This window comes from Oryzias latipes, chromosome 5, assembly GCF_053564925.1.
Source record: "Oryzias latipes strain Hd-rR chromosome 5, Olatipes_Hd-rR_3.1".
In the NCBI taxonomy this organism is placed as follows: domain Eukaryota; kingdom Metazoa; phylum Chordata; class Actinopteri; order Beloniformes; family Adrianichthyidae; genus Oryzias; species Oryzias latipes.
The window spans coordinates 25,318,004-25,345,928 of record NC_136241.1 but is presented as its reverse complement, the minus strand read 5'-3'; the positions used below and the strand labels follow the sequence as shown (position 1 = coordinate 25,345,928).

The window sequence follows — 27,925 nt, the reverse complement described above, 5'->3', positions numbered from 1 at the left end:
ATACTTGTGAGATGAAGATAAACTGCTGAAAATGTCAGGCAGGTCTGCCTCATTACCACGGAGTAATGGTCATTAGTTTTTCAGTATTTCCGCGCTGTGCTGCGTCAGACAGTCATCAAGTGTAAAATTCAGGCGCTTCAAATGAAACGGATCTCTGGGCGAAGATGGAGAAGAAACTCTTACGGTGGAAAGATCAAACTGACGTGGTTTTTCATCAAAAACTGGGAAACAGAAGGTAAAAAGACCTCATTTTGGTTCCTTCTTTGAGACAGAGAGCTGGGAAAAAGTATGTGTCCCATTTTCTGGTGGTTTTTGCATATTTGTCATAAATAAATGACTGTGCTCCTCCTCCTCCTCCATGCTCAGTCATTCATAAACTTTGATTCCACACATTTTTTCTTCTTTTTTTTCAGAAAAGATCTATTTTCCCTGCCAAACCCAGATATAAACCTTTCCCTAAAAAACGTAAAGAGCAGCTGAAAAAAAAAGTGTTATTTGCTTTATTTCAAGAAATTTAAGAGAATAAAATAATGATTAAAGTTGCAGTTGACCTGCATGCCTGCTGCGGGTTTTTGGTTGTCCGGGTCGTAGAGAGAAGCCGCTGCATTTTGAGGAGAGACAGGTGTGTCAGCAGCTTCCTTAAAGCTCATGCGGCCACTTAAGGGACATCATGAAAATGGAGCGTGCCATTGTTGTGTGAATGGTATGTTGTAAAGTATTGTTAAGGATAATATAAACTACATGCATTTATGATGTATATGTGGTGTTATCGTACGGTTCCCTTATGCACACAAATATGCACACACAGTGTTCAGGTGATCCAAAAGTGCCCAGAAGATGCCCGTAGGATAACCACACAAACTATGCTCTGATTGTCTAATTCCCTCATTTTTAAAGTTATACTCACATCACCTTCTGCAAAGTGCGTTCAAGCGACATCCTTACTAAAAAGTCTATGTAGACGTGCGTAAATGTGCGCTTCAATCTTCTGTGTTCAAAACTCTCCTGCTGAAGTGTGGTTACGCATATTTTTAAGACGGTTTTTTTTAGCTCTACGTACAAAACGTAAAGCCACTGAACGCACTTAGAAAGTTAAACCAGGCCAAACTCGGACCAATCAGGGATTCGGATTAGATAGCGACGTATAATGAGACGTCCTTTTTCATTTATTGAAGTGCCAACCTTTTGAAAATTGATCATGAAGGAGAAGTAAATAATTGTTCTTTGTGCCCGACCAGGATTATGTGACAACAATTCTTTTTTAAACCAGAATAGAGCTTTGAAAGAAAACACCTGGAATAAAATTTGCGACATTTACACCGCTTTGACATTTTACACCAAGCCTCCTCCCACTGTATGTGGCAGACATGCGCTTGTAAACAGAAATAAAAAAACGAAGTAGCCCCTCCCTGCTTGTCCAGTGTGAACACCATCAGCTATGTTTGCGTTGAATGAAGGAGTGTCACGTTTCCGTAGCTTTACAGGTGGTTGCATGCAAGGGGCACACACGAGTCACATGAATAGCACTAACCAAGTCCTTCACAGGGTGCAGGGTTTGAGCGTATTGAAAAATATGCAAAATTCGCACAACACGCCTGCATCTCATGAACTTTACCCTTTCTTACCCTTGCTTGTTAGTGTTCACTACGACCTATCACCCGCAACATTCCTGTAGAAAATAATCGGTTAGAACATTCCCGTTCTACGGGGTCACCAAGCGGTCTTTGATATTTGGTGTAAGACACCTGCGTGAGCTAACAGTACATGTTTGCCCATTTTTTCCTCACAAACAGCCTCTAAAGCAGTTGTGACTAAATCTTTAGATGTTTACGTCTGAAAGGACACTTTTGCAGCTAATGGAAGTCCAGGGAACCTCAGTAAGAGTCATACCTGGAACTGTGGAGAATCTTCCTGGAGCTCACAGAGGGAGAACATGACAGCCAAACTAAATCCATCCCGAGACATGAAAAAGTCCAAATGACATCACAGATGTTGCTGCTGATGGTGGCAAGAACCAGCTAACAGATTTAGGGGCAATTATTATTTTTGCATAAAATCAGGCAGATTTGCAAAAGTTCTTTGATTCTGGTTATCTTTCTTTGATTTGATTTTTTTTTTTTACCGAATCGTGTATCTGTAAATTCCTGCCATCTTCTGAGGTTTCTGCAGAAGCTTTGAGCAGCAAATGAAGAACTTTGATCACTCGCGGATTTGTTAGAGTTCTGCTTATTTCCACCTCAAATAGCGGAGCCTCTGACACTCACCGGACAACTTTGGTATGCGGATCGGACCGCTGCTGGTGCCATCGCCCCCCTCTGTCACGGCTTTGATCTCAATAACGTGGTCCTCGCCGGTGGGGATTTGAAGCTCTATGCTGGTCTTATTGGTTTCCAGTACAAGGGTTCTGCTGTTCCAGTTCTGACGGAACTCCACCTGAAGGAGATCAAAGACGGGGATGATTGAATCCACGGGAGCGGGTTTATGTTTCCCCAACATTTGAGTGAACATATGGCTTTGGTGTTGGCGGCGGCCCTCTTGCTTCCTACGCACACTTTTTGTCACATGGTTAAATCGCTGCTCTGCATCTGCCGCATGTTTCCTCACTGCAGTAAACTTATCATAAATGGGCAGGAGCACAAATCTCAGCTGAATAAATATGTTGTTTGTGGGGAAGCATTATCAAAAAAAGTGTCTTCTTCCATGGCGAGTACACAACATGATTGATTGTTGTTTTGGTAAGAAGATACTGAATTATCGTTGCAGCCCGTCGCCACTCGTTTTATCGCCCGAAACTGATCTTTTAATTTTCAGCAGGCAGACACAGCCAATCCGTAAAGTTTCTGTGTAACTCCATCTTTCCCCGGGATGAAAAGCTGCACATCCAGGCTGCATTCCTTTTCTCACTTTGTGTTACTTTGCCGACAAGCTGACCTTGTATCCGGTGACCTCGGATTCATTTGCCGATGGCTTCACAGGTTCCCAGTTTAGAAATATCTTAGAGTTGGTCAGGCTCCACCTGATGCTCCCAGGAGTCTGACTGGGGGCTGGAAGATACAAAATCATAGAAGCACAAAGATGACAAATGAATGCATCATCTTCTGACTTCTGAAATGTTCTCTAAACCATCATTCAGAGCTTGTGTGAAAGTGGGTATAAAAGCAGCATAAACCCCAAAAGCAACATTTGAGGAAGGATATTCTCCTACGATCAATTCTATAGCAGATGTGAAGAAGCTGTTGAAGCCTCCGGTTTCCAAAAAATCTATTTATCAAGTTAACTGATGCTACATGAAATTAAGTTTAAAAAGACTATTTGAAACTGTCTGTAGATATTTTACGGATGAAGATTCAATCAAACAAAGTTGTTGACTTGCAAAAGTTGTTTTGGTTTTTAAAAATTAAAAAAAGACAACATTACAATTGCATTTTTATTCAGTTTGTGATCTTGGGGCTTTTAATTTAGCGGTCGGAGCAGCCACTTTAAAAAGGTCACGAATGTTTTTAAAATACGTGACCAAAGGGAATGACTTGACATATATCAAGAGTAAGTCATAGCCATATGGTGGACAGAATCCGGTACTTTTCTAAATTTAAACTTCCCTCAGAATCAGAAAATAGATAAAATGTAAATAATAATAATAATAATAAGTTAGCATACATATTTCTTTCTGTTGTCTGTGGCCTGGTACCAAGTGACCAACGGACCGGTACCACACTCAGAGTTGGGGACCACTGCTGTACGGGACCCACAGGTGGTTTGCTCAAAATTGTGAAGCTTAGGAACAATTTCAATAAGGAAGGTCTACCTCACTTTCGGGTACTCTGGGTTCTTGGGTCACTCACTCTACAGGCACCTCATCAATTAAGCCTTTACTCAACAGTTAAATTCCCCGCCTTCTTTTCTCAGCCAATGACAATAACATTTCTGTTTTTAAATTCATGGATGTTTATCTCTCTACATTCCAGACAATTCTGCTGGCCGTCTAGGTCCTGGAGGTTTGTCCATCTATGGTCCGAGCTTATCCCACCAGAATAAAGATATCATGGGCCCAGAGGCTAACCGACAAAAGACTTTCATGCACATTTCTGTATCACAAATGAATCTTCATTATTTGCACCTCTCTTTGTTGAAGTAAGGTCGTAGATCGCTTGGTGAGCCCATTGGGCAAAACATAGGGCTCACACACCCCAACCCAACCTCACCGGTGCAACAAAAATGGCGAGAAACATTGGACCAGCCAAACAGTTCTGAGGCAGATAACGGCTCAGATGAGGAAAACAAAAGCTTACATGGGCCTAGACGTCTACAAGAAGATTCATTAGAGTGGAGCGCAGTGATTGTAGCTTCTAGGTCACAACTACAAGCTTTTCTTTCGTCTGCCCCTGATTTACAACGTTTGGAATTAAGAAATCCTCAGATATTGAATTTTAATCTGAATTTTCTTTATGCATGTCCTCCATCATCAGAAAAATGCCACAAGAACATGTTGAAAACACCAAAAACACCATTTTCACTGCAGTGGGTCTTGGATCCCTTAACACCGGCGGTTTCACTGGCGACACCTGAATCTTACAAGCCCTTTAAACTACTGCATTTCTTAAACTGTTTATGTAACTTATGTAACTTTAATCGATTCTGACGTGGAGAAAAGGAGATTTGCGCCGATCCGCAGTACCGATATGCACCACATTACTAAAGTATTGCATTATGGTGCAGCCGCTTTGCCCGGCAACAGAATCAGCTGATTTTCACTGATTGCGTCAACACTAAACTACTGTAAAGAGTTGAAAATCAGCGCAGAGCTGCTTTTCTGCCCTTCAGAATCCTTTGAAATGATTGCGTAAGCAGTTGAATAGTTAAGGTAATTCAAAGAAGGTCAACACTGGAGCTCTGGTGTTAAAAGGTTAGCAGTCGGTGGGTCCAATTTGCTTTTAAAAGTTATTTATAGTTGTAAAAACATAAAAATGTTGTGCTTCTAGCGTGTAAAGATTTATGACATAAAGATTCGTCAGAGAAGAAAAACAAAACAGGGATGATCACTGAAATGAACAAAAGGCTCCAGTTTGTCAACCTTCACTCTGAAAACGTGGAAACAAAAGAGCGTAGACGGGGCAGAAGCAGATCATGTTTACGCAACTGTGTGAAGAAAAAAAAAAAGAGCAGCCCGGACAGATCTTATCAGACAGCAACAGTGAGGCGATTTACTGCTGAAGGGCATCTAACAAATAAGCACATAAACGCTTTTTCTTTGCCTTAAAGGCTGGATTTGCTTATCTTATCAAGGAGAATATTTCTGCGTGTGTGACAGGATGATGCAACGAGAAACTCAGACGTGATAAAAATAAATCACTTTGATCATCGCAGAACAGATTTTTTTTTTCTTAAATCAAAGTTTTTGCAGTTTTTATGAAGGGAAACTATTTTTAGTTTATTGCGTTATTCCATTAGAATTTATATCATAACAGAAATATATAACATTTTATTTAGATAAAACCTTTTAAAATAAAAACATGAATAAATAATAACTTAGGCAAATTCAAATACGCATGTAGTTTGTTGCTTTTTAAACATTTTTTGCATAGAAACACCAGTCATACCTTGAGGCATCTGGCTTTACTTTTTTAAACTAAATCATTTTTTTGATGAGTGCTAACATCATCAGGAAGCATGAAAGTAAAAATCAAAGTAAATTAAATTGTGTTTTTGATCGTCTAAAGGTATTTGGTGATACATTATTTACAAAATTGTTAGTCTCTGTACGAATGTATAACTGCTGATTGTACTGTTATGTTTATTATTCTTGCTTTGATTGCTTGAAATAAACCATTTCAAATCAATTCAAATATTACATTCTCATAGTTTTAATGACATCAGATTTTTTAAAGCATTTTTTAGAGAAAAATTGCCAAACTGAAAAAGTTCAATAAATGCAGTGCTTCTCAATTACTTTTTGCCCCCACCTAGAAGATGTTTGCCCCCCCACACACACACACACACTCACACACACACACTCGCTGCTGTGACAATATATTAGGTTAGTATCTATAAATATTGTGTAAGTATACCTAAAATTGTATCTTTTAACATTAACAAAAGAAAAAAGCAATATAAATCCACTTCCAACAAATATTAACTCTATTTAGCCGCACAGAAGTTAAAGTCTAAAACAGAATAAAAGCTTAAAGTGCCTGAAATGAAATTTGCGCCCCGGGCAATTGCCCGTATTGCCTGTGCCTAAAACCGCCACAACTGCACGCCCCCCCCTGGCATCGCATGGGGCCGGCTCACTATTAAAGAAGCACTGAGTTAGCTGAACAAAATGTAATCAATATTGGAGAACGAAGCAAATGAGTAATGGTTAAAAAAATGCAATTAATGCAGGAATGATGCCAACAATGGTTAAGTAGATCTGGAAATAAAATGCTGTAAGCTAAGTTAGCTTTACTAAATCCCTGGTCCTGGACCAGGGTCCGCTTGGGTGTATTCAGACTGAAAATTTGTTCCGGATTATCGGGGGAAACGAACTCTGGTTCAATTCAAGCGGACCAACTGTGTTCAGTCTGAATACACCCTCAAAAACGCCAAAGTCTGAATCTGTGTAAAATTACAAAAACACACCCAATTAAAAGAATACTGTGAGTTTAAACATAGCCAGTTTTTTTTAGTAAAAATCAATGAGGATGCAGGCATTACGCACTGCTTTGGACTTGAAATGAGAACTCTAGCCAAATTAAAGATTAGATCTTGTGACGCTCTTGCACACTCACGGGGTTTCCTGGTGCTGATGTTGACAGCGGGGCTGCAGGGTCCGAATCCAGCGCTGTTCTGGGCCCTGACTGAGATCTGATAAACTGTGCTGGCCTTCAGGCCAGCGAGCAGGGCTGTGTTGTTGGGAGCTCTGACTCTGCCAGCGTCACTCTGCTGAGTTCCTTCCTCCCAGAAGAGAAGCTGGACCAAAGAGATGAGGGTTACCTGGAGGCCGTTTTAAGCAGCTGCTAAATCAGACAGGTGCTGGTTAAGGAACTCATATCATGCTTGTGTACTGTAGCTGTAAGCGAAGCCAGCTCTGACTTAGTCCAGACACCTACCAGAAAAAAACATTAACTGTGAGGAAGCAGTTTTTGCAATCGGCTACTGTGCATCCTCAAAAACTCATATGTTTAAAGTCCTGAAATGATAACTTATCTGACAATCAGCAATACAGAAAGCAACAGCGACAGTGAGCAGCTGAAGGATTAGGAGCTTGTCACAATCTCTATTTATATGGAGGATCATTTTTGACCCAAACACCAGGCAGGGAAGCCGGATAGGAAAATGTCAAACAGATGGCTTCAGAGCAGGTACTTATTCAACTGGCTGCACACAGCTTCTCTGGGATCTTGCTTGGGAAAGTCAGATTAGCAACAGAGCCTGGAGTCGCTGATAACAGATGCATCTTATGTGTTCCTTTTTCACAGGCAATTTAATTATAGCAGATTTTTCCAGGCTATTGGGAAAAAAACACTTAAAATACCCCCAAACAGAAGAAGTTTACAGTTTGTCATCCCACCTGTGCGGAGAACCCAAACGTGTGCATCGGGAAAGATGAAAGCAGACTTTTGCTGCCTTGAATCTTAAATTGTGGCTGAGATGACGGCAGCAATACGCATTAAAGCACCACTCAAATTGTGAGTGTAAGAAACAAGATAAAGACACCGGGTGCTGGGGCATTTTTTGTATGAAATGTTAAACTCTGAGGTGTTATTTGCATTTTAAAGGATAAAACGTGATCACGAAAAAACACAGAAAAATTGATAATACTTTATAACGCTTCGTATAATATACGATCAGTTCATTTTACTTTAAGGTCATGTTACCCAGCCACCATGTACATTTTGCGCATTGTCCAAGTATGACATTTCAGTCTTTCGTGATCTGTGCATGTTAAACGTAATTCATAAGTGTTCTTGCGTTCATCATTCATTGACAATATGTCTGTCGAGAGTTTTAAGTTATTTGGGTTTTGAGCTGATCAAAGGTTTTGGCTGGTTGAGTATGACACACATTTTTCGTAGTTAATAGGCAATTATTGCGTAAATCGGTCGCATTTGTGTGGGATTTTTGCGCGGTGCAAATACAAATTTATGGCTTTCCATGAATGTCCACGTATGTCTATCAGACTTTTCACACACATGTAAAATTTTGAATCGCGTATACGGCACACATATCCCGTAAAATTACGTAACTGATGCACCAATCACTAATGCATTGCATAATAGCAGCGCAATAATCCCGCACTGTTCATGTTCTACATTGATTTACGTGTTCTTTGCGTGGTTTATTTGTACTTCTTCCATTGTTTTAACTCGGTTCATTTGTGATACATTTGTGAAAATTTCACATAAAGACCACAGCTTTTCTCGCGTTTTTCACATGTATTCACGTATGACCAATTTTCATTTGTGCAATATGCGCAAAATCTACATAGTGTCTGTGTGACACGGCCTTTTGATTTAAGCTACTGTACTGGTAGAAATGACCAAATTAATTCGCTTGGAAGCCTGCGAGCCAAAACCTTACATCAAGTTTTCTTTTGCAAAAGGAACTTACACCACTTGAACTGTTTTGTTTTTTTTTTTTGCATGCAATCTTCCCTATAACTCAATGTTAACTTATTTCCTTTTCCTCAATGTGATACACTTTTCACCATACTCTGGATGTTTACCAAATTTTGCCAGTTTTGGATGGCCTTAAGAAGGCTATTTTGAAAGGTTTGAAATAAACCAAGAAAGAGTAGGTAAAGTGATTAAAAAAGCTGGCAGTTTTAAATGTATTCCACCGCAACCACATTAAGATAATAACATCTTTGCAGACATCAGTTATAAACAACACTAAAAGAACACTAAATTACTATTATAACAGCAAATGAATTTTAACAATTAAAGTTGAACTCCTACTTTCCCCTAAAACATGAAGCTCCAGAGTTAAGTGTAGCAACAATAAAAGTGCCAAACATGGTAGTGAACTCAAAGCTCTGCAGCAGAGGTCCAGCCACCTGGGCATACAGTTGCCCCCTCCCATGAAAGTATCTGGGTTGCAGAAAATAAGTCTATTTTTATCAAGGTTTTCCACTGCAACCTCTCAGGAGGATGTTTGTTGAAGCTGGAGGTGATGTATGGTGTTTACACTTTTTCTTATTTACTATTTTCTTCCAATAACACCTCTCTGACACCCCTGGGTTCAGAGCTTTTATAGAGACTAGAGGAGCTGCCAACAAATGTCCTCACTCCCTTGATTAGTCTGAAAAATCGGCTGCACCGACGTGACCACAACATCTCAGAGCATTCACCGCCTGTTGTTTTGGTGTTAGGTCCTGCTCTCTCTGTCCTACCTCATATGAAATGATCTCGTTCGTGGACCTGGAAGGAACAGGCTCCCAGAACACCACGATCTCTGATGCCGATGCGGCGCGGCCTCGTATGTCTGATGGCGCCTCGGAGGGTTCTGCAGGAAACAGATGCACTCCATGAAGATGATATACAGAGAAAAGCCTCACATCTTCTAGGAAACTCCAACCGCTCGCCTCCTTCTGAAGAAAGCACGACGACCACTTGGCTGAACGGCCCCTCCCCCACGCTGTTGAACACACCCACAGACACTTCGAACTGGGACAGGGGCGGGATGCTGTCATTTCTGTACACATATTTGGATGCGTCAGGTGAAGCAACCGCAGTCTGAATCCAGGCGCTGGTACCGAGAGGCCGGAAAGCAACGACGTAACCAAAATCCTCTCCGCTCTGCTGTTCCTCAAGGACTGGCTTAGAAAGAGATGGACATAAAAAAAAAGATAGCTATAAAAGTTTCAGTGCCATTTAAAAGAGACATCTTAAATATATTCTTTAGGGAATATAGTGGAGGTGGTGAAGGTGGTAGAGTGTGGTAAAGTTGATGGTAAAGGTGAAGAAGGCAGTTAGTAAAGGTAAAGACGAGGTGGTACATTTAAAGGTGGTAAAGTTGTTGTTGGTGAAAGTGGATAAGTTGTTGGGGGTGAAGGTGGTAAAGTTAAAGTACCATTAGCTGTTTGTTCTCCGCATTTGACCCATCCCCTGGGGGAGCGGTGAGCTGCAGACACAGCCGTGGTCGGGAACCATTTGGTGGACTAACCCCCCAATCCAACCCCTTAATGCTGAGTGTCAAGCAGGGAGGCATTGGGTCCCATTTGTAGAGTCTGTGACAAGATTCAGCCTGGATTTGAACACCCGACCTTCCGGTAACAGGGCGGACACTCTTCCACAAGGCCACTGAGCTGGTTTTCTTTGGTAAAAGGTTGATAAGGTGGTAAAAGTGTTAAAGTAGATGCTAGTAAAAGTGGTAAATGTGTGATAAACGTAGTAAAAGTTGGCAAAGGTGTTGTAAAGGTGGTAAAGGTAATAAGGAGGTGATAAAGGTGTGGTAATGGAGGTAAATATGTGATAAAGGTGGTGAAAGAACATGAACCAGCATCAGATGAACCAAATCAAGTCCTCTCAGAAAACTACTAGTGGCTCTCACTTACTATAGGAAAGAGTTAAACTTGATATTTTTTAAATAACAACATTACCTGCAAAACATTTTACATGGGGGGGGGGGCTGAGTATAGAACTATGGATAAGGGGTTACAGTGTTGCCTCGCTTATTACTATTTCACTATTTGCGCTTTCACATTTGTGTTCAGTTACGTGACTCCTCGGTTCATCACAAAAACTCAGCTCAAGACGCTTGTATGAGAGTTTTGCGTCTCAAGGAGGTTCTTCCTATTTGTGGATTCTGCGTATTGGCGGGTGGTCCTTAACTCCCATGAAGAATTTGGGGGGAATACTGTATTCTAAAGTTTACATTTAGCCAGGTGAAGTCAGAATGACTAATATAAAAAAAGAGTATTGACAGAATCCCAAACAAGCCCAGCCTCTTAAAGAAATGTAGTTTTAAAGTGATTCTCTGTACAAATCTGTTCATTTTAGACAGAAGTGAAAAACTCTGAGCCCATGAGACAAAACACTATTTTTAATGATGGACAATGTGAGTTTACAGGCCAGATTATCTGTTTTTACACTGAATATGAAGGGTAAATTCCATCAAAATTAGCATGAAGGTTAATAAACTGAATGAATGGACAGCCTAAGGCCAACAAGCTTTATAAAAAAACATACAGTTAACACGAAACCGAGTATAGGCAGGATAAAATTACTCAACCTAATAAGGTGAATAGCTTTTGGGTCTATGAAGGCACAAGGACTAGACATGCTTATCAGAAAATCCTAATTTAATTAAAGTACAACAATCTACAATGCTTACAGGAAATAAAACTGAAATTAACTTTAGCTAAAAACTACTTGCCAGCAGATATATCAAAATCGTTTGGTGCTACATTTTGTAGCCTTACAGTTGATGAATCTTTTCTTTAAAAAAAAAAAGAGACAGAATTTGCGGAACAAACGTGTCCGTATGCTAGAAATAAATAACTTTTAAAGAAAAATACTTGATATGAATGCATTATATGCAAAGGAAAATACACTGAACGAGAGCATCACCCATAGGTCATAGGTGTGTGCAACTTACACATACATTTACCACATGCATAAATCTGACGTTCCCTAAGGCAGTGTTTTTTGTTTAAATTTTATCTTTTTTGAGCCACGGCACACTTTAACCTTAACAAAAATCCCGCGGCACACCAGCGTCCAAAAATTAAAAAAAAGGAGAAACTCATAGTCTGTATTGATCTATAGCCCTTTCACAATCTCACATGCATTTTTGTGATAATTGTGGCAGAAAAAGCTGGAAGTTGCAGCTGTTTTTTCTAAAAGATGTAATAAAAGTTAAGTTAGAAGATTTAAAAACTGTTTGATGTGTTTTCGTTGTGGTTTCAAGACGTTTAACAAGTAAGACTCATTCTGCGCTGAGACTCTGTCACTTAACCCAATGTATCATGGGAGATGTAGTGCATACAGCCGCCAAACACCAGACAGACTAGCGTCTCTGAGCTTTATTGTTTTGTTCACTTGTTCCACGGTCTGATACCGGATCCCGCTGAAAGCTACACCCTTAAAGACGAGCTTTAGCTGGTCTTTTTGTTAGAACTGAGCAACTTTATGAGTAGAATCTGAACAAAGAAGTGAAGACTTTAACTACTTCTGATTGGTCAGACTGATGAAGACTGGTCAGACGTTGATTAAGCCTCAAAGAAGGATTGGTGGAGACAGTTAAAGGGGCGGGACTTTTCCTAAAACAGCGGAAGCTGTGGCCAAACCAATGTCTTTAATAGAGTCAAACAAACACAAAGAAAAAAGTTTTTTATGAGCTTTCAAATTCCTAACTACTCAGTGTTTTATCAGGGCCTGTTTGGATAAAGAAAGAGCTGATATCCTGGAGATGGTAAATGTTATTAGATCAGTTAATGAGGGCAATTTCTCACGACACACCTGACCATCTATCACGGCACACTGGTTGAAAAACACTGCCCTAAGGTGTCCATGAAAACCTTAGGGGAACTTCAAGACACATCTATGTTCACTTTAAGATGCAACCGGCCCTGTCTACGAACATCCGCAAGCCTGTACAACTGAAAACCCAAAGCATCTGACTTAAAGCTTAAGACTCCAAATCAGGTTTTGGTTAATTTTTAACATGTTCTTGTGGCATTTTTCACATGATGGAGGACTTATATAAATAACATTAAGCTTAAAAATGCATTTCTGAGAATTTCCATATTATGAATATATTAGATATAAAACATTGTGAATCAGGAGCAGACAAAAATATGCCGTCTAGATCCATGTAAGCTTTTGTTGTCGTAATCTGAGCTGTGATCTGGCTCAGAACTGTACGGCTGGAAAGCTCCGATATTTCTCCCCATTTTTGTAGCACCACTAATGTTAGGTTGGTGTTGTGAGGGTCTGTAAGCTATCAGATGTAAACAGATGGATGAAGGTAAGTAGGAGCGTCTTACTCCGCAGTAACATTCCGGCCCAAAACTCAGACTTGACTTTTGAATGAACTACCGCTGTTTTGCAGAAACTATGTCCTAGAAAACGACACAAGTTTTTTGATTTAGCCTAACAAATTCATAATCAGAATTAAAAAGACCACTGAGAACTCTTACAATAGATCAAATGATGATCAGAGTGGGATTTCAGGATATATGATGTTGCTCCATGCTTTAAGACAAACTTCATCCCCATTCTTAAGACCGAATATTTTTTGCAACACAAAGAAAAGATCCATCACTTACCTCCCACGTAATCACTAGCTCCCCCTGTGTGCCCCCACCACCACTCACGTTAATTGGAGCCACCCTGGGAACTGAACAGAAACAAAGGAGATCTGCTCATCGACAGGTGCAGGTGCTGCAGAATCTGTTACACTATGTGGCTTTCAATTTGGTGATCACAGCCTGTCTGCAGCTTCTTATCTTCACAGAAGGAGCTAATCACACTAAAATGGTACTTTTGCTCCCCCCTCCCAGTTTACAGAGCATTTATTAGCACATGTGAGACACAACAGGACATGTGTTCCCATGTGAGTTAACCAGATGGAGACAACAACACACCAGAACCTCATTTACACTAAATCAGTTTGAAAGAAAACTGTTGGATGTTATAAAAAATGGTTTTAAACAAAGTAAGCGAAAACAATCAACATTGAAAGGAAAAGCAGTGAAAACAGCAAATTAACAATGTAAGGGCAAACCCATGAAATGTGGGACAAACTGGAAAACATTTATACAATGGACACCAGTATGGGATTAAATTAAAAGCCCACTCAAACCTGATTTTATATGAACCAGTTTTTTAGGGGAAGAGGCTCTTTGTGTGATCAATTTTACACAGATCATAAAATCCCATTTAAAAAATCTGTTAACCCTACAAAACAGTGGTGGAGCCAGAACATTTTATATGGGGGAAGGAATGGTCAATGGATGCATTGTCTTGTGTATCATATACAAACCCTTTTTTTATTCCATTCCTGATCTACTCTATATAAATTTGGGAAAACAAAACTTAAAAATTCAATTTTGATTTTACAGAAAAATCAATAATGATAATCACAACAAGTGACTGTAAGGACTCATTTTAAATCAAAACTATGAAATTTACAGATTTAGTAAAATACAGTTTTTAAAATTATTATATAAAGTGCATCATAAATGTTTACCATGGAACATACGAAATTCATTTGAGAAAAGGCTTGATTTAAAAGAACGCAATTTAGAACTAAAATTTCAGAAAGCTGATTTTCAATAAAGGGAATCAGGTTATAGACAGATCCTCAACCACAAATAAAAAAGGCGGAATCAATAGTTTTTTTTTAAAAAAACTTAGAAAATGTAAAAATTCTAAAATATGAACAATGATAAATGCTGATTATTTTGTTAATATCTTATTATGTCTTCCTTTTTCCTCCCCAAAAAATCCCACGATAAAGGCTAAATTAAAAAAAAGGAGAGAAATAAATTAATTTAATGATTTTTTTTACTAAATTCGTTCCACGCTACGCTAAATTTTAAAAGCCATTTCAGTTTTTGTTTTTTCAACTTTGAATTTATGTTGTTGTTACGAAGGTTATATAGTGGACCCACTTTTTAACATATTTGCATAATAAATGGTATAAATTAATGCATTTTGTGGTACAAGCACCATATTTGGCATGGATGTACCCTTCTCTTTCAGCAAAGCATGTTAGACACAAGAAAACCCAAGATTTGAAAAAAAAAAATTTTCCCATCTACGCCTGGGGCTGGGATCAGCCCTTCCCTGGCTCTGGGGCGGGACGGGACAACCCTCTTGGGGCCCCCGGGCGCTCTGGGTGTCATCCGCTTCGGCTGCGGGGTCTGGGGTGGGGTGGGGTGGGGGGTCTTGTCGGCCCTGTCCTGTGGGGGGGCATTCTGGGGGAGGGGGGGGCACTATTGGTACGGGGCAGGGGGGGTTGACGGGTTGGGGTCTCCGCTGAGGCCATCGGCGGTTTCCCCGGCCGGTTGGCTGCCTCGGTCCCGTCGAGGCCTGACCAGAGCTCTTCTAGGGCCGGCGTTTGGGGGTGGGGGCCTGGGCTTGCTCCGGGGGGGGCCGGCGCTTTCTGGCTCCTCTCCCTCTGTGTGGGGTGGGTGGTGCTGGGCCTGGGGTGTCGGCGCCTCCGGGGGTGGGGCCCCTGGGCTGGGTGGGCCTGGCCCCCTTGCTGGGGGGGGGGGGGGGGGGGGACAGCTGTTTGACCACCGGGGGACAGTCTACCAGCTGTCCCCAACTTACCCCCTTCCTCATATAACCTCATAATAGGGTGAGGGGGTGGGGGGCTTAGCCTGCGATGAGCCTTGGGGGGGGGGTTTACTAGGCAGTGGCCCCCCCTCCTATGGTTGCCGTATGGAGTGGGCCCCCCCTCTTTCGGTTTTATTTGCACCTTAGACATGTAGGGCCCTTGGTAGAGGGGGGGGCTTGGACATCACTGCCAGCAAGCAGCAGATGTCCTCCTGGCACCCTACCCGCCAATTTTAACCGCACCTTAGACATTTAGGGCCCCTTGGTGGGGGGGGGTGAGGGGACATCACTGTGAGTAATCAGGATAGGTCCCCTTAATGCCCTACCCGCCAATTTTAACTGCACCCCCTTTAGTACACACACCCCTCCCCCCTCAATATATACATCCCAACATAAACACACACACATGCACACACACACCCTCTTAAACACACATACACGCACACACATTTTGCAAGGAAGGTGGGACCTAGGACCATCTGTCCCCTGCCTCTTCCCTGGTGGGGGGTACGGGCCCCTTTGCAACGGCGGCCGTGTCCCCGGGGTGCCGGCTTCCTGGGCCCGGCGGTGCTCTCTCCGCGCGGTGGGGGGGTTCACATTACATCTGAGCCGGGGGGTGTTGGTGTCCCTGGGGGGTGGGTTCTGGTCCTTGCTCCTGAGCGCTGGGCCCCGCCAAATTTCCAACTGTGGCCGAGCCTGGTCGGGCCATATTTACAACACCCCTTGTGGGCCCTCTTTTTTCCCCGGGGTTCCCCCCTCCTGGGCGGGGGCGGCGGGCCCCTGCCTTGCTCCTCCCTGGACCAACCGTGGGCAGGGCGGATGGCTGCCTGGAGTGCGGGGCGGGTCTCCCTTGGGGGGTCCTGGCTCGTACCTGGGGTTGGGGCGGGGGGATGCCCAGAACTCCTGGGTGGTGGTGGGGTGCTCGTCTGGGGCTGTGGGCGTCCCTCTCCGGTGGGGCCCTGCGTTGGGTTCTCCCGGCGCGGCGGGGGGGCTGTTCTCCTGGTTGGGCTGGGGCGGCCCTCTCTTTCCCTCCGTGCCTCCCTGCTCTCTGGCTCTGGGGGCCTTGCGGCGGTCCTGCTGGCCCTGGCCTGGGTGGCGGGCTTGGTCGCCCGGGCGGCGGTTGTTTCCTGCCGGTTTCCGTGTGGCGTGGGGGGGATTCCGGCTGGCGCTGCTGCTGCGGTGGGGGTCTTGGGGTGGGGATGGCTGGGCGCTCTCCCTCCTTCTTTACACATTCCACCATCCATTTTAGAAGAACATGAGCACTCACCTGAGCACGGGTGTTGGCTCACCTTTGCACTGGCGGTTTGCGTGACTGAATGACTGAAATGTTTCACACTAGTTGGTTTTAAGGCATAAGTATGCGTGTGAGCACTATCTGTTTTGTGTACATGTCGACAGATGGACATTTTTGCAGCTAGCAGGTGTGTTTGACACTTGGGTGTGTGTGTGGACAGGCTCCGCCCTTTTTGCACTGCATTTGAGCCTTACCATGGTGATTAACAACCAGTAAACTTGTTGCTTTATGCTGCTTCATGGTCTTATCCCCCTTCCCCTCCTACTATCACCCTCCTTCCCCCCCTCTCTCTAACGTCCCTCTCTCTTCTTCCCCTCTTTCCTTTTCCGTCCGGTCCAACACCAAAGATCTTCAAACATGTTTGAAATTAATAAAGTTTGGCCTCAATTACAAAAGGGGTTTATTCAGACATACCTTTGGTTTGTCTGAAGATTAATAACCCCTCTTGTTAAAGTAAAATATGTCCAACACAAGAGGCCCTCAGCTCTCATCTGTTTGCCCAGCTGTTGGACAGGACAAGGTTAAAAAAAAAAAAAAAAAAAAAAAAAAAAAAAAAAAAAAATTTTTCAATTCCAAACGGACATTTTTCCAGCAGGTCATAGAGGCAAAGAGGCCTTGCATCAATGACAGCATACACTGAAAGAGGAAGCTGTTGTAGTTAATGGTTAAGGGCAGACAACGAGGAAAGGTCAGCAAATCTCTGCCTTAACCATCAAATGCTATTGCTTATGGAAATACATCAAACACTTGCTAATGGTGTAATGGTTTTGGTAAAAGAGCTTCATCTTTAGGAAGAGGATGATGATTTTGCAGCCAAACAAACACGGGGAAAAATTATTTTATATAAAAAGGTGCATTTAAAGAAGAAACACTGAAAGGATTGTTTGCATACCTGCTGGCTTGGTCCGGATCGGTTCTGATGGTGTGCTGGGTTCTCCAACACCAACCGCATTGACTGCCACCACCCTGAATTCATAATCCACCCACGGGATCAGATCAGTGACAAAGGCGTGCATCATCTGTCCAGGCACAGAATCAGGAACTAGGATTAAAGAATCAAGAGTTGAGTTGTGTGTTGCTGTTGCTGGTATTTTTTTAAGTAAAAAAAAAAATCCACACAGCAAATATAAAAAAACAGGATTTTATAATGACACTGTTCAAAATCTACACACTTTCATCTTCTTGAGTCTATTTTGCTTTTAAACCAGTGACGCGCAGTCAGGTGAGGCAAGTGAGGCACAGCCTCACCTGTCATGATCATGATAAAATAGAAAAAGTTAAATTAAGTAAATATTATTTTCCACTGATCTGTGTTAAATATTCCTTATCAGTCAACTCAACAACGTTTTTCACAGTTTCTGAGGTTAAAAACGGCAAATTTTAGTGTTGCGCGATCACAGACGGAGCGGAAACTCTGGATGAGGCTCTGGAGCGCTGTCCTTCATGTCTGACTGCAGGGTTCAATGTTAACGGACACGTGCGCTGAAAACAGTGCTGTAGGCCCATAGAAAAGGCTTTAGGTGAGGCATGCCTCACCAGCAGGGGGCAGACGTGAGCTGACAGCTGCTTTGTAGCTACACAGGTGCCGTAGAAACGGAAACCGAGGATCTCTTTCTCCACTGAGAGGGAGAAACTCCTATAAAATAAAGGAGAATGAGGAAGACTTCTCCAACAGATCATAGACCTTTTTGTGGAGAAGGATTGGCACACAGACTCAAAAATGTAAGGCCAAGCATGTTTTTCAATGTTTGTTTGTTTTTAAATATCATGGGAGTAACTGGAAAAAAATGTAAGTAAAATCATTTTTTTATGATCATTTTCACAGACAACATTTGATAACTGATTAAAGCACCAGAATTTGAAGTTGTAATAATACCAGAAATAGTTACTGAGGGTCAAATGTGTCCTGAACATATCTGTATACTTTTATTTGTTTACAGTGGATGAATAATTTATACACAAGAAGAGTGTTCTGTCAATGTCTATAAAAGAAATATTGTCTGTAGGACAAATATGCTCTAGTGTGTATTTTATAAGCTGCTAGCTGCTGTTGGATGAATGGTGAAATATTTAAATCTTTCATTGTAAATCTGACTCCAGAGGAGTCAGTGCCTCACCAGCCATCAACCTCACCGCACGTCACTGTTTTAAACCTTGTTATAAAAAAATCTAAAGTAGCGATAGTGAGAGATGCCTCTGTCTTAAAAGAACAGCTGTAAGAGCAGGTCTGTAGTTAGATCCCTGACTTTGCCTCTGTTAACCTAACAGCTCTTTACACTTCTGTTATTTTTTTGGATTTTTCTTTTCTTTTTTTTCAGCGTGTGCTGTTTCTATTCATACTGAAGCATTTCACAGAGGTTTAACTTAAACACTTTTTTTTCAAACATATCAACCAATCAGAGCGCATTAAGGTCAAGACTAGCATATTGTGTGGGTACATGTGCATGGCAAAAAGCTGTCACGTGATGAAAAATGCTAAAAAGGAAATTAGTTCAGTTGCATTTATACCCTTTATAAATAAAATGGAGCTTCTAAATATGTTGAACTTATTCTTACAGGTACTTTTTGACCTGACGTGGTGTTTAAAAAGCCAACTTTGAGAAAGGATTATGCAGCACTTTGACGTTGATTGAGGAAAGTGTGTGTGCGTATTTGTAGCTAATGCCTCAGCCACATGCACCTGTTTGGGGGTTCAACCGTATGGATGTTGCGATTGTTTGGGACCATGGAGGGTCAAAGACAGGAGCGACCACACCTTAAAGGGAGCGCAGGTGTGTCTTACAGTTCCCTTCAGGCTCATGGGGCCAGCTTAGGGGACTTCATGAAAATGGAACGTACGATTGTTGTTCTGTGTGGTGAATGTATCATGATATATGTGTAAGTTGCATGCACTCATGACGTACCAGGGGTGATATTGGATGGTTCCCCTTGCGGCACACTCTTGTCATTAGTAAGGTGCGTGCACAGGCTCCTTACAAATCCTGCACACACGAGGTGTGTAGGTACTATGTAAGTACCTGTAGGACACCCGTAGGATGTCCACACAAACTATGTTCCGATTGGTTAATTTCGTACTTTCTAATAGTCAGGCTGCAAGCGTGGAGCGTGCATCAGGCGCACGTATCACTTGAACATCTGTACTACCCGCCTACGTCTCTTCTATTTCCCCCTTATGTGTTGTCTAAGTTGTCTAAAATGCAGTGCGTGCCCCGTACAGATTTGCCTACTTTTACTTACTGAAAGCCCATATCCACACCCATAAAGGCAGTTGGGACTGTGGCACAAGAAATATGAAAGAAATACTGAGGGAACAGATGCAATCCTCTGCGTGCAGTAAGGGTTACTCATAAAAAAAAAGGCTCTGATCTCATTTAATCTCTTAATCTGATCGTCAAATGTCAGAACCTTTTTTTTTTTTTGGGAAATATTGATCCAGGTGTCAAAGTGATGGCTTGTAGGGCCTGAAATATCTTCATGCAGCTGACCTTGCTCTGCTTCACGTTGTTATTTTAAGTCAGGCATCCTGCTGAATTAACGCGTGAACTGGAGTGAACAGATCGATGGCATCTCCATTTTTTAGCTGTCATTTTTGTGCCATAAGTAATGAAGAATTTGTCATACTAAGTTATTTATGATGAAGAGCTCCCGTTGGCACCAAAAGCAGCATGCATCATTCTCAATCTGAAATGGAAGAAGAAAATGCACCTGTGTTTATAGTCTGCCAGCCAATAGAGAAGGGAGTCCTTGCCTGCACCGTGTACATGGTGATGGGGCTGTGGTTGTCAGGTGCTGGGCTCCAGGACAGCTTCACAGTGGTATCGGTGACGTCAGTCACCGATGGGGTCTCCGAGGCCCCTGGAGGACCTATTACAGCAGAAACACACGGCAGTGTGAGCCTCACTGCAGGAAAACAGACCGTGTCACGCTGGCTTCCTGCTCTGCACCTTCGTTTTCCACCACGGCATCAAAGTGATTCATAGCTCCGCTCTCCTGGGAGCACCGGCCTCATCAATACTGAATGTTACAGGTCAGCAGGACGGCTATGAACAACAAGGTGGCCCCAAAACGCAGGACAAGTTAGACAGAATGAGAAACTTTATTATCTGTTGTCAAGGAAGGAAAGGTGGGTGGAGGTGAGGGCAGAGGAAAGCTGGCAGCGCGTCCGGATGACTGATTGGCAAGCTCTGAGAAGAGTGGGAGAGCAGACGGGCAGCGGTGGATGTGAGGCGGAAGGGCTGAAGCTGAGACACCACAGGGCCTGAGAGGAAGAGGAGCGGGCGGTGTGCATGTGATGAGCGGGCAGGACGAGGAAGAGGAGCTCCACCTTCACACAGACAGCAGAGGAATAACCTGCAGGCACCACTGTCAACATGAAACAAAGCCAAGTCGGACTATCCAAACTGGAAGCTTGGTTTACCACACAGCCATCACATAAAAAATAACAAGTTGAACTAATGTGACCTTCAAAATAAAACAGGAAATCCAGCCAGGAAACCAAAAATCCTGTGGGGTGAACAGAGTCTATGTGACGGTGTTTTACCATTAAAAGTTCATTAAAAACAAAACTTTGTCACTTTATTAATTATTTTTATAAAAACATGTTAACTCTAAAATGACCCAACTTTCAATATTCGCATTTATTTACAAAAGCATGTGTTATAAAAACCATAGGATGAATATCCTTCAAAAATGAAACCTTCTGAAAATGAATCAGAGATAAAGTTCAAGTACATTTTTTTACTGTCACTTTTCAAAATGTCCATTTTCTGTTGGCTCGTTGAAGCAGCAGCTGAAGTAAAACAGCCCAGAGCTCCTTCTAACCAGCAGAATCTTTACCCGCTTTCAAACCGTTTAGCTCCAGTGTTGATATTCTTTTGACTACCGTAAGTAACTCTTCAACCGTTTACATACTTCCAGCGCATTCTGAAGTAAAAAAAAGCAACTTTTCGCTGATATGCAACACTTTACCAGGGCAATGCTGATATATAGACATATTTTTCTATGTTCTCTAATTAGGAAAAGGAAAAGAGCCGGGGGGCTGTAAGTAAGGAGAGCAGGAGGGTTGAGGGTCAGTGCAATTAATGTTCTGAAAAAAGAGCTACACCATTAAGAGTCTTTTTTAAGAAGAAAATGAAAAATTAAGAGGACATTCTTGCCCAACATAAAGTTAGGTGCAGATCTGTATTACTCACGTTGGTAAATATAGGCTTAATATAAAACAAGCTAATATATTCACTTATGTGTTAAGATTAGCTAACTATTATTTCTTCCACTTTTGGTTTCTCCCATCAGGGGTCGCCACAGCGAACGAGTCGCATGGTAGATTTGGCAATGTTTTACGCCGGATGCCCTTCCTGACGCAACCTTCTCAAACCGGGCTTGGAACCGGCAGAGGTAGATTAGCTAACTATTATTTATGGAGCAAAAATCTACATTTTTTTTCTGTCAATCTCACAATTATAAGGTAACTCGTCCCATTAGCTGCAGTGTTGTGGGTTTTTTTGTTGTTAACTTTTGTCAAAGTGATAAAATAAAGGTTTTCAGTGGTTGAACTGATTTAACCCTTGTGCTATCCTAGGCACTTTACCATTGGGAGTTGGGTCATCTAGACCCACTAGACAGTGCTCTGAACCTTTTTTCTTCAATGATTTGTGATCTTCACTGGTGTCCATGGATTACATGAAATCTTTCACCTTTATCCACCTTTGTCATGGTAGGGAGAACACGTCAATGCAAGGGTGGGGTCATCTAAGATAGCGCGAGGGTTAAACAAAGGTCGTAGCTCTTAAAGTTTGGTAAAAGGAACCTTAAATTGAAACATTGACCAATTTCTATGAAAATAATAATAACAATAGATTGAATTTATAATGCACTTTTCATTAAATGAAACCTCAAAGTGCTACAAGATATGAATGAAAATTTTACTACGAAACTAACTTAAAACTATAAAAGTAGCACTTAACAAGCAAAAAATACAAACGTTTAGCAATCATAGGCTTTTTTAATTAGAAATGTCTTTAAAAGGGCTTTAAAAGAGTCCCGGGTCTGTGATGTTCTGAGATGAACAGGAAGGGAGTTCCAAAGCCTTGGTCCAGCAGAACAAAATGCTCTGTCTCCCATCGTGCGGAGTCTGGTGGGGGGGACCTGAAGAAGGAAGCTGTCTGATGAACGGAGGGTACGGCTATGTTTCTGGGGAATGAGGAGTTCCTGGAGGTATGGTGGTGCCTGACCGGCCATGCATTTGTAGGTGATGATGAGAAATTTGTATTCAATCCGGGATGAAACAGGAAGCCAGTGTGAAGCAGTGTGAAAATTAGCAGCAAATGGATGTAAACTAATACCCCCAATCCCATTCTGTAGTTCTCTGTACTTCAGAGTCATCCAGCGATCACTGAATCGTCTCCAGTTAGTCAGGACCATAAATATTTGGACAGAGACACATTCTTTCTAATTTAGTTTCTGTACATTAACACAGTGAATTTGAAATAAAACAACTCAGATGCCATTGAAGTGCAGACTTTCAGCTTTTATTCCATGGGTTGAACAAAAAGATTGCTTATAAATCTGAAAAACGAAAGCATTTTTTAAACACAATCCCTTCATTTCATGGGCTCGTAAGTAATGGGACAAATGAAATAACTGAAAACAAAATAGTCATTATATTTGGTTGAAAACCCTTTGTTGGCAATGACAGCCTGAAGTCTTGAACTCATGGACATCACCAGATGCTGGGTTTTCTCCTTCTGAATGCTCTGCCAGGCCTTTACTGCAGCAGCTTTCAGTTGCTGTTTATTTGTGGGCCTTTCTGTCTGACGTTTAGTCTTCAACAAGTGAAGTGCATGCTCATTGGTTTCCGATCTGGTGATTGATGAATATTCTACTTCTTTGCTTTAATAAACTCCTGAGTTGCTTTGGCTGTATGTTTTGGGTGGTTGTCCATCTGTATTATGAAACGCCGCCCAATCACCTGGATCTGCACAGACAGTTTGTCTCTGAACACCTCAGAATTCATTGGGCTGCTTCTGTCCTGTGTCACGTCATTAATAAACACTAGTGTTCCAGTGCCACTAGCAGCCATGGACGCCCAGGCCATCACATTGCCTCCACCGTGTTTTACTGATGATGTACTGATCTTTGGATCATGAGCTTCTCCACGCCTTTTCCATACTTTTCTCTTGCCATCATTCTGGTAGAGGTTTATTTTGGTTTCACCTGTCCAAAGAATGTTTTTCCAGAGCTGTGCTGGCTTTTTCAGATGCTTTTTGGCAAAGTCCAATCTAGCCTTCCTATTCTTTGGGCTAATGAGTGTCTTGCATCTTGCAGTGTAACCTCTGTATCTACTTTCATGCAGTCTTCTTTTTATGGTAGACTTGGATATTGATACGCCTACCTCCTGGAGAGTGTTGTTCATTTGGTTTGCTGTTGTGAACGGGTTCTTCTTCACCATGGAAATGATTCTGCCATCATCCATCACTGTTGTCTTCCGTGGACGTCCAGGTTTTGCGTTGCTGAGTTCACCAGTGCTTTCTTTCTTTCTTTCTCAGGATGTACCACACTGTTGATTTTGCCACTCCTAATGCTGTAGCAATCTCTCGCATTGTTTTTTCTGTTTTCTCAGCTTAATGATGGCTCCTTTCACCTGCATGGAAAGCTCCTTTGACCACATGTTGTCTGTAAACAGCAAAATCTTCAAAATGCAAGCATAAGTCTTCTAATCAACTCCCGGCTTTTTATCTGCTACACTCATAATGACATAACAAGTGAATTGCCCACACCTGCCCATGCAATAGCATGGAAGTCATTTGTCCCATTACTCACGAGCCCATGAAATGAAGGGATTGTGTTTAAAAAATGCTTTAGTTTTTCACATTTTTATGCAATCTTTTTGTTAATCCCATGGAATAAAAGCTGAAAGTCTGCACTTCAATGGCATCTGTGTTGTTTTATTTCAAATTCACTGTGGTAATGTACAGAAACTAAATTAGAAGGAATGTGTCTCTGTCCAAATATTTGTGGTCCTGACTGTAGTTCAGAATGCAGCAGCACGATTGTTAACTGGAACATCCAGAGGAGCACCCATCACTCCAGGACTCAGTTCACTTCACTGTTCATTTTAAAATTCTGTTCTAACTTTTACTGTTTGTTTATAAACTCCTCGTGGTCTCGCCCCACTTTACGTAACTGATCTTTAAACTGTGTGCAGACCTTCTAGAGTCTACTAATCAATAGTTGCTTGATGTGCCCAGGTCACAACAGAAACACTGGGGTGACCGCGCTTTTTCCATTGCTGTCCTTCAGTTATGGAATAACATTCCTGCTGAACTGCGCGTAATATCTGACCTTAACAGCTTTAAATGTCCATTAAAAAATTACCTTTTAGAATAGCTTTTAACGCTCAGAAGTCGGTGGCGTTTTTATTTTCTTTTATTTGTTTTAAGGAATTCTTTTTTTATGTATTTTATTGCTGGCTGCTTTTTGAAATGTTATGCTGTTTTTAATTATGTTCTTAATTCGCTTAATTTTTTAAACTTTTTTCAGTTTTCCTTTTATAGTGAGGCCCTTTGGTACTCCTAAAGGAGTTGTAAAGTTTCAATCATGCCCTCATTCATTTAATTCAGAGGGGTTTGGCCAATATTTTGGAGTTCCCTTTGCTCCTGCTACTAGTCATTGTAAAATAAATGTGCCCAGCAATACTGCAGTTTGAACAACATTGTTTTTAAAAATTATAAAATTACAAAATTACAATTCTACCTCCAGAATAGTTGTGGATGTTAAACTTAACTACATAGGTGAAGCTGGATTGTCTTGCTTTGAAGAGGACAGGAACTAGTGGTCAGTGATAGAAAGGATTTGGCTCCAGTTACTTTTATTTTTTAACCAGCCACAAACAGGAAGTCAAAGAATTGTGTCATTGGGAGTCATGGAAGTTCAAAACTTTTTCTATCTGAAGTTCAGGGTGGATTCGGGCTGTTTGCAGGTGAATAAATGGGTATGCATGCAGGCGACCTGCGTTAAAATAAAGTTCAGAGAGCCTGTAGGGTGAAAATGTCCATGCTCATAATTTTCTATGGGGTATGATTTTTGCAACAGGTCTTACCAAAAATGTATACAACACTTGGGGATTAATAAGGGTGAAGTAAGTGAGATGCAGGTGTTATTTCTGCATTTTTTTGTCTCGCACAAATCCTGCACACTGCACAAAAGGCCTGTTAGAGCTGTTAAGGTATTAGGTACGTGTTCTATATGAACCTCTCACAGGTTTGTTCATTTTTCGCACGCAGATAAGCCCGTGTCTCAATGGAAGCTACCAAAGCTACCTTCACGCCGCCCTGAGCAACGTCCGTTCAAGCAACCACTTTTAATGAAAAGTCAAGTAAACATGCGTTTCAGGTTTCCCCGTTCAACACGCTTGCATTTGTGCACAGCTATGCAGATTTTTAGGACAGTTCGTGGGCTCTACGTGCGAAACACATGGCCTTTATATGTGCGTTGAAAGTTTATGCAGGTCAAGCTTTGACCATTAGGATCTCTGATTTGTAATGACTTAAGGATGGTGTCCTTTTTTCATTTATGGAACTTTAAAACGTTTGACAGTTGATCATGGAGAAGAAATTAATAATAGTGATTTGTGTCCGGGTGAGATTATACATGAAACACAGCTGCGAAATAAAAAGGCCTGGAGCAACATTCATGAGATTTACACCGCCTCAGCATTGTGCACCAGGTCCCTTCCAACTGTGCGCTGGTAAATAGTAGAGAAAGAAGAAGCAGCCCCTCCCTGCTTGTCCAGTGTGAACACATGGCTAAAGGGAACTGCAACACACACTTGCGCTCCCCTTAAGATGCACCTTAAACCGGCTGCTACTCCCCACAACCCAAAAACCTGTAGAGCTCGTACAGGTCGCCCCCTGTACGGTTGCATGTGAAAATAGCTTCAGAGAAAATCGTCGGCTGTATTTATTTGAAGCTGTTTTCATGCCGTCAGAGACTGACGTGTGAAGAGAAAGCCAAAAGAAAATCACACAACATAAACTCTAGTAGCTTAACACCTTATCATTGTGTCTCTGCAGTGTTTGTTTTCCATTAAACTATATGATCTACATCTGTCCGACTGCATGCTCCTGATTTGCAGCAATAACATTAATGTGGTACAAAAAAAAAAACAGCCAGTTTTTTTTTTTTTGTCTGAAGGAAGATGTGATGATGTTAGCAACAGACAATGATAATTCAAAGGATTTGGTTTAAAAAAAAAGGAGAGCCTGTTTTCCTCTCAGAATTACAGTGAAATCAAAGGAAGTAACATGAGATCAAGCAGGCTTGGACTGGGAGAACTGACACCAGATTTCCCACTAAGCCCTAGAAATCTGCAGAGGGAGCACAGCGTTCTCAGTGGGACTACCTGCTCCTGAAAGAAGATCCTGAAGCTGCTGTGTTTCCGATTACACATGTAAATAGAATTTGGATGTGAAAAGCTGCATAGGCTGGATTTGCTGCTGAGTTTAACTGTCTTAATCTGAAACTTAATCTGAAGCTTTGTGATTCTTCTTCTACGAAAACTCCTATATATATATATATATATATATATATATATACTTTTAAATTAAGGTAAAAAGACACCAACGTGTAAAAATAGTATATTTTACTGAATTTACAAGTTTTCATTACAATTTAGTGATCAACTAAAAATCAACCTGTTCTTGAAAAAACATTTTCTTTAACTGTCAATCATCTTAAATCTTGTCAATCAACCTCCGACCTCGCCGTGTCTCTTGTGCACAACATGAAGGTGAGCCCCAGAAGAGCCCATAAAGCAAAAATGTTTATGTACATTCTTTTCTACGCACTGCATTCAGGCGACAGGTCCACATGTATGGAGTTATATTTTATATTTGCCACTACGTTGCACACATATTTTCTTTTCAAAAAATTTTTTCTCTGCTTTAAAACATTTTTTTGCTTTCAAAAACTTTGTTTTTTGCTTTACATTATTATTTTTTTTGCTTTCAAAAAATATTTTTGCGTTTGCAAAAGACGTTTCCGCATGCGTTGTGTCACATCTAGCTTTTTCCTATCTTTGATTTTCCTTAGATAAGTTTCAGTTTAGCGCGACAGAAATTTTTTTTTTGAAAAGCATATATTTAATATTTTCGTTTGCACCTTAGAAAGTTTGGTGTGCAACGTCGTGGCACAAATATCACTCCATACACACGTAAAAAAACAGCAGGTGAGATGCAGGCGTGTCGTACAGGTTTTTTCTTTTTTTTCAGCCATGCGACACCTGCACACTGTACAAAGGGGTCGTTAGTGGGGTTCAAGCGTTGCACGCTCTGTGCGCACTGTTAGAAATTAGACAATCAACCTGCAG

At 41.6% G+C, this 27,925-nt stretch overlaps 1 protein-coding gene across 1 annotated transcript in view; it reads right to left on the bottom strand.

Annotated features, from left to right (window-relative positions):
* Positions 1-27,925, bottom strand: part of cntn6 (contactin 6) — a 60,804-nt gene that overhangs the window by 6,515 nt on the left and 26,364 nt on the right. Inside the window, exons 14-21 of the mRNA XM_078947539.1 lie at positions 20,266-20,424; positions 17,453-17,602; positions 13,250-13,320; positions 9,563-9,797; positions 9,371-9,483; positions 6,768-6,948; positions 2,932-3,044; positions 2,265-2,433 (exon numbers count right to left, since the gene is read on the bottom strand). Coding sequence (XP_078803665.1) covers positions 2,265-2,433; positions 2,932-3,044; positions 6,768-6,948; positions 9,371-9,483; positions 9,563-9,797; positions 13,250-13,320; positions 17,453-17,602; positions 20,266-20,424 — 1,191 coding nt within the window. The remainder of the gene's footprint in view (positions 1-2,264; positions 2,434-2,931; positions 3,045-6,767; positions 6,949-9,370; positions 9,484-9,562; positions 9,798-13,249; positions 13,321-17,452; positions 17,603-20,265; positions 20,425-27,925) is intronic.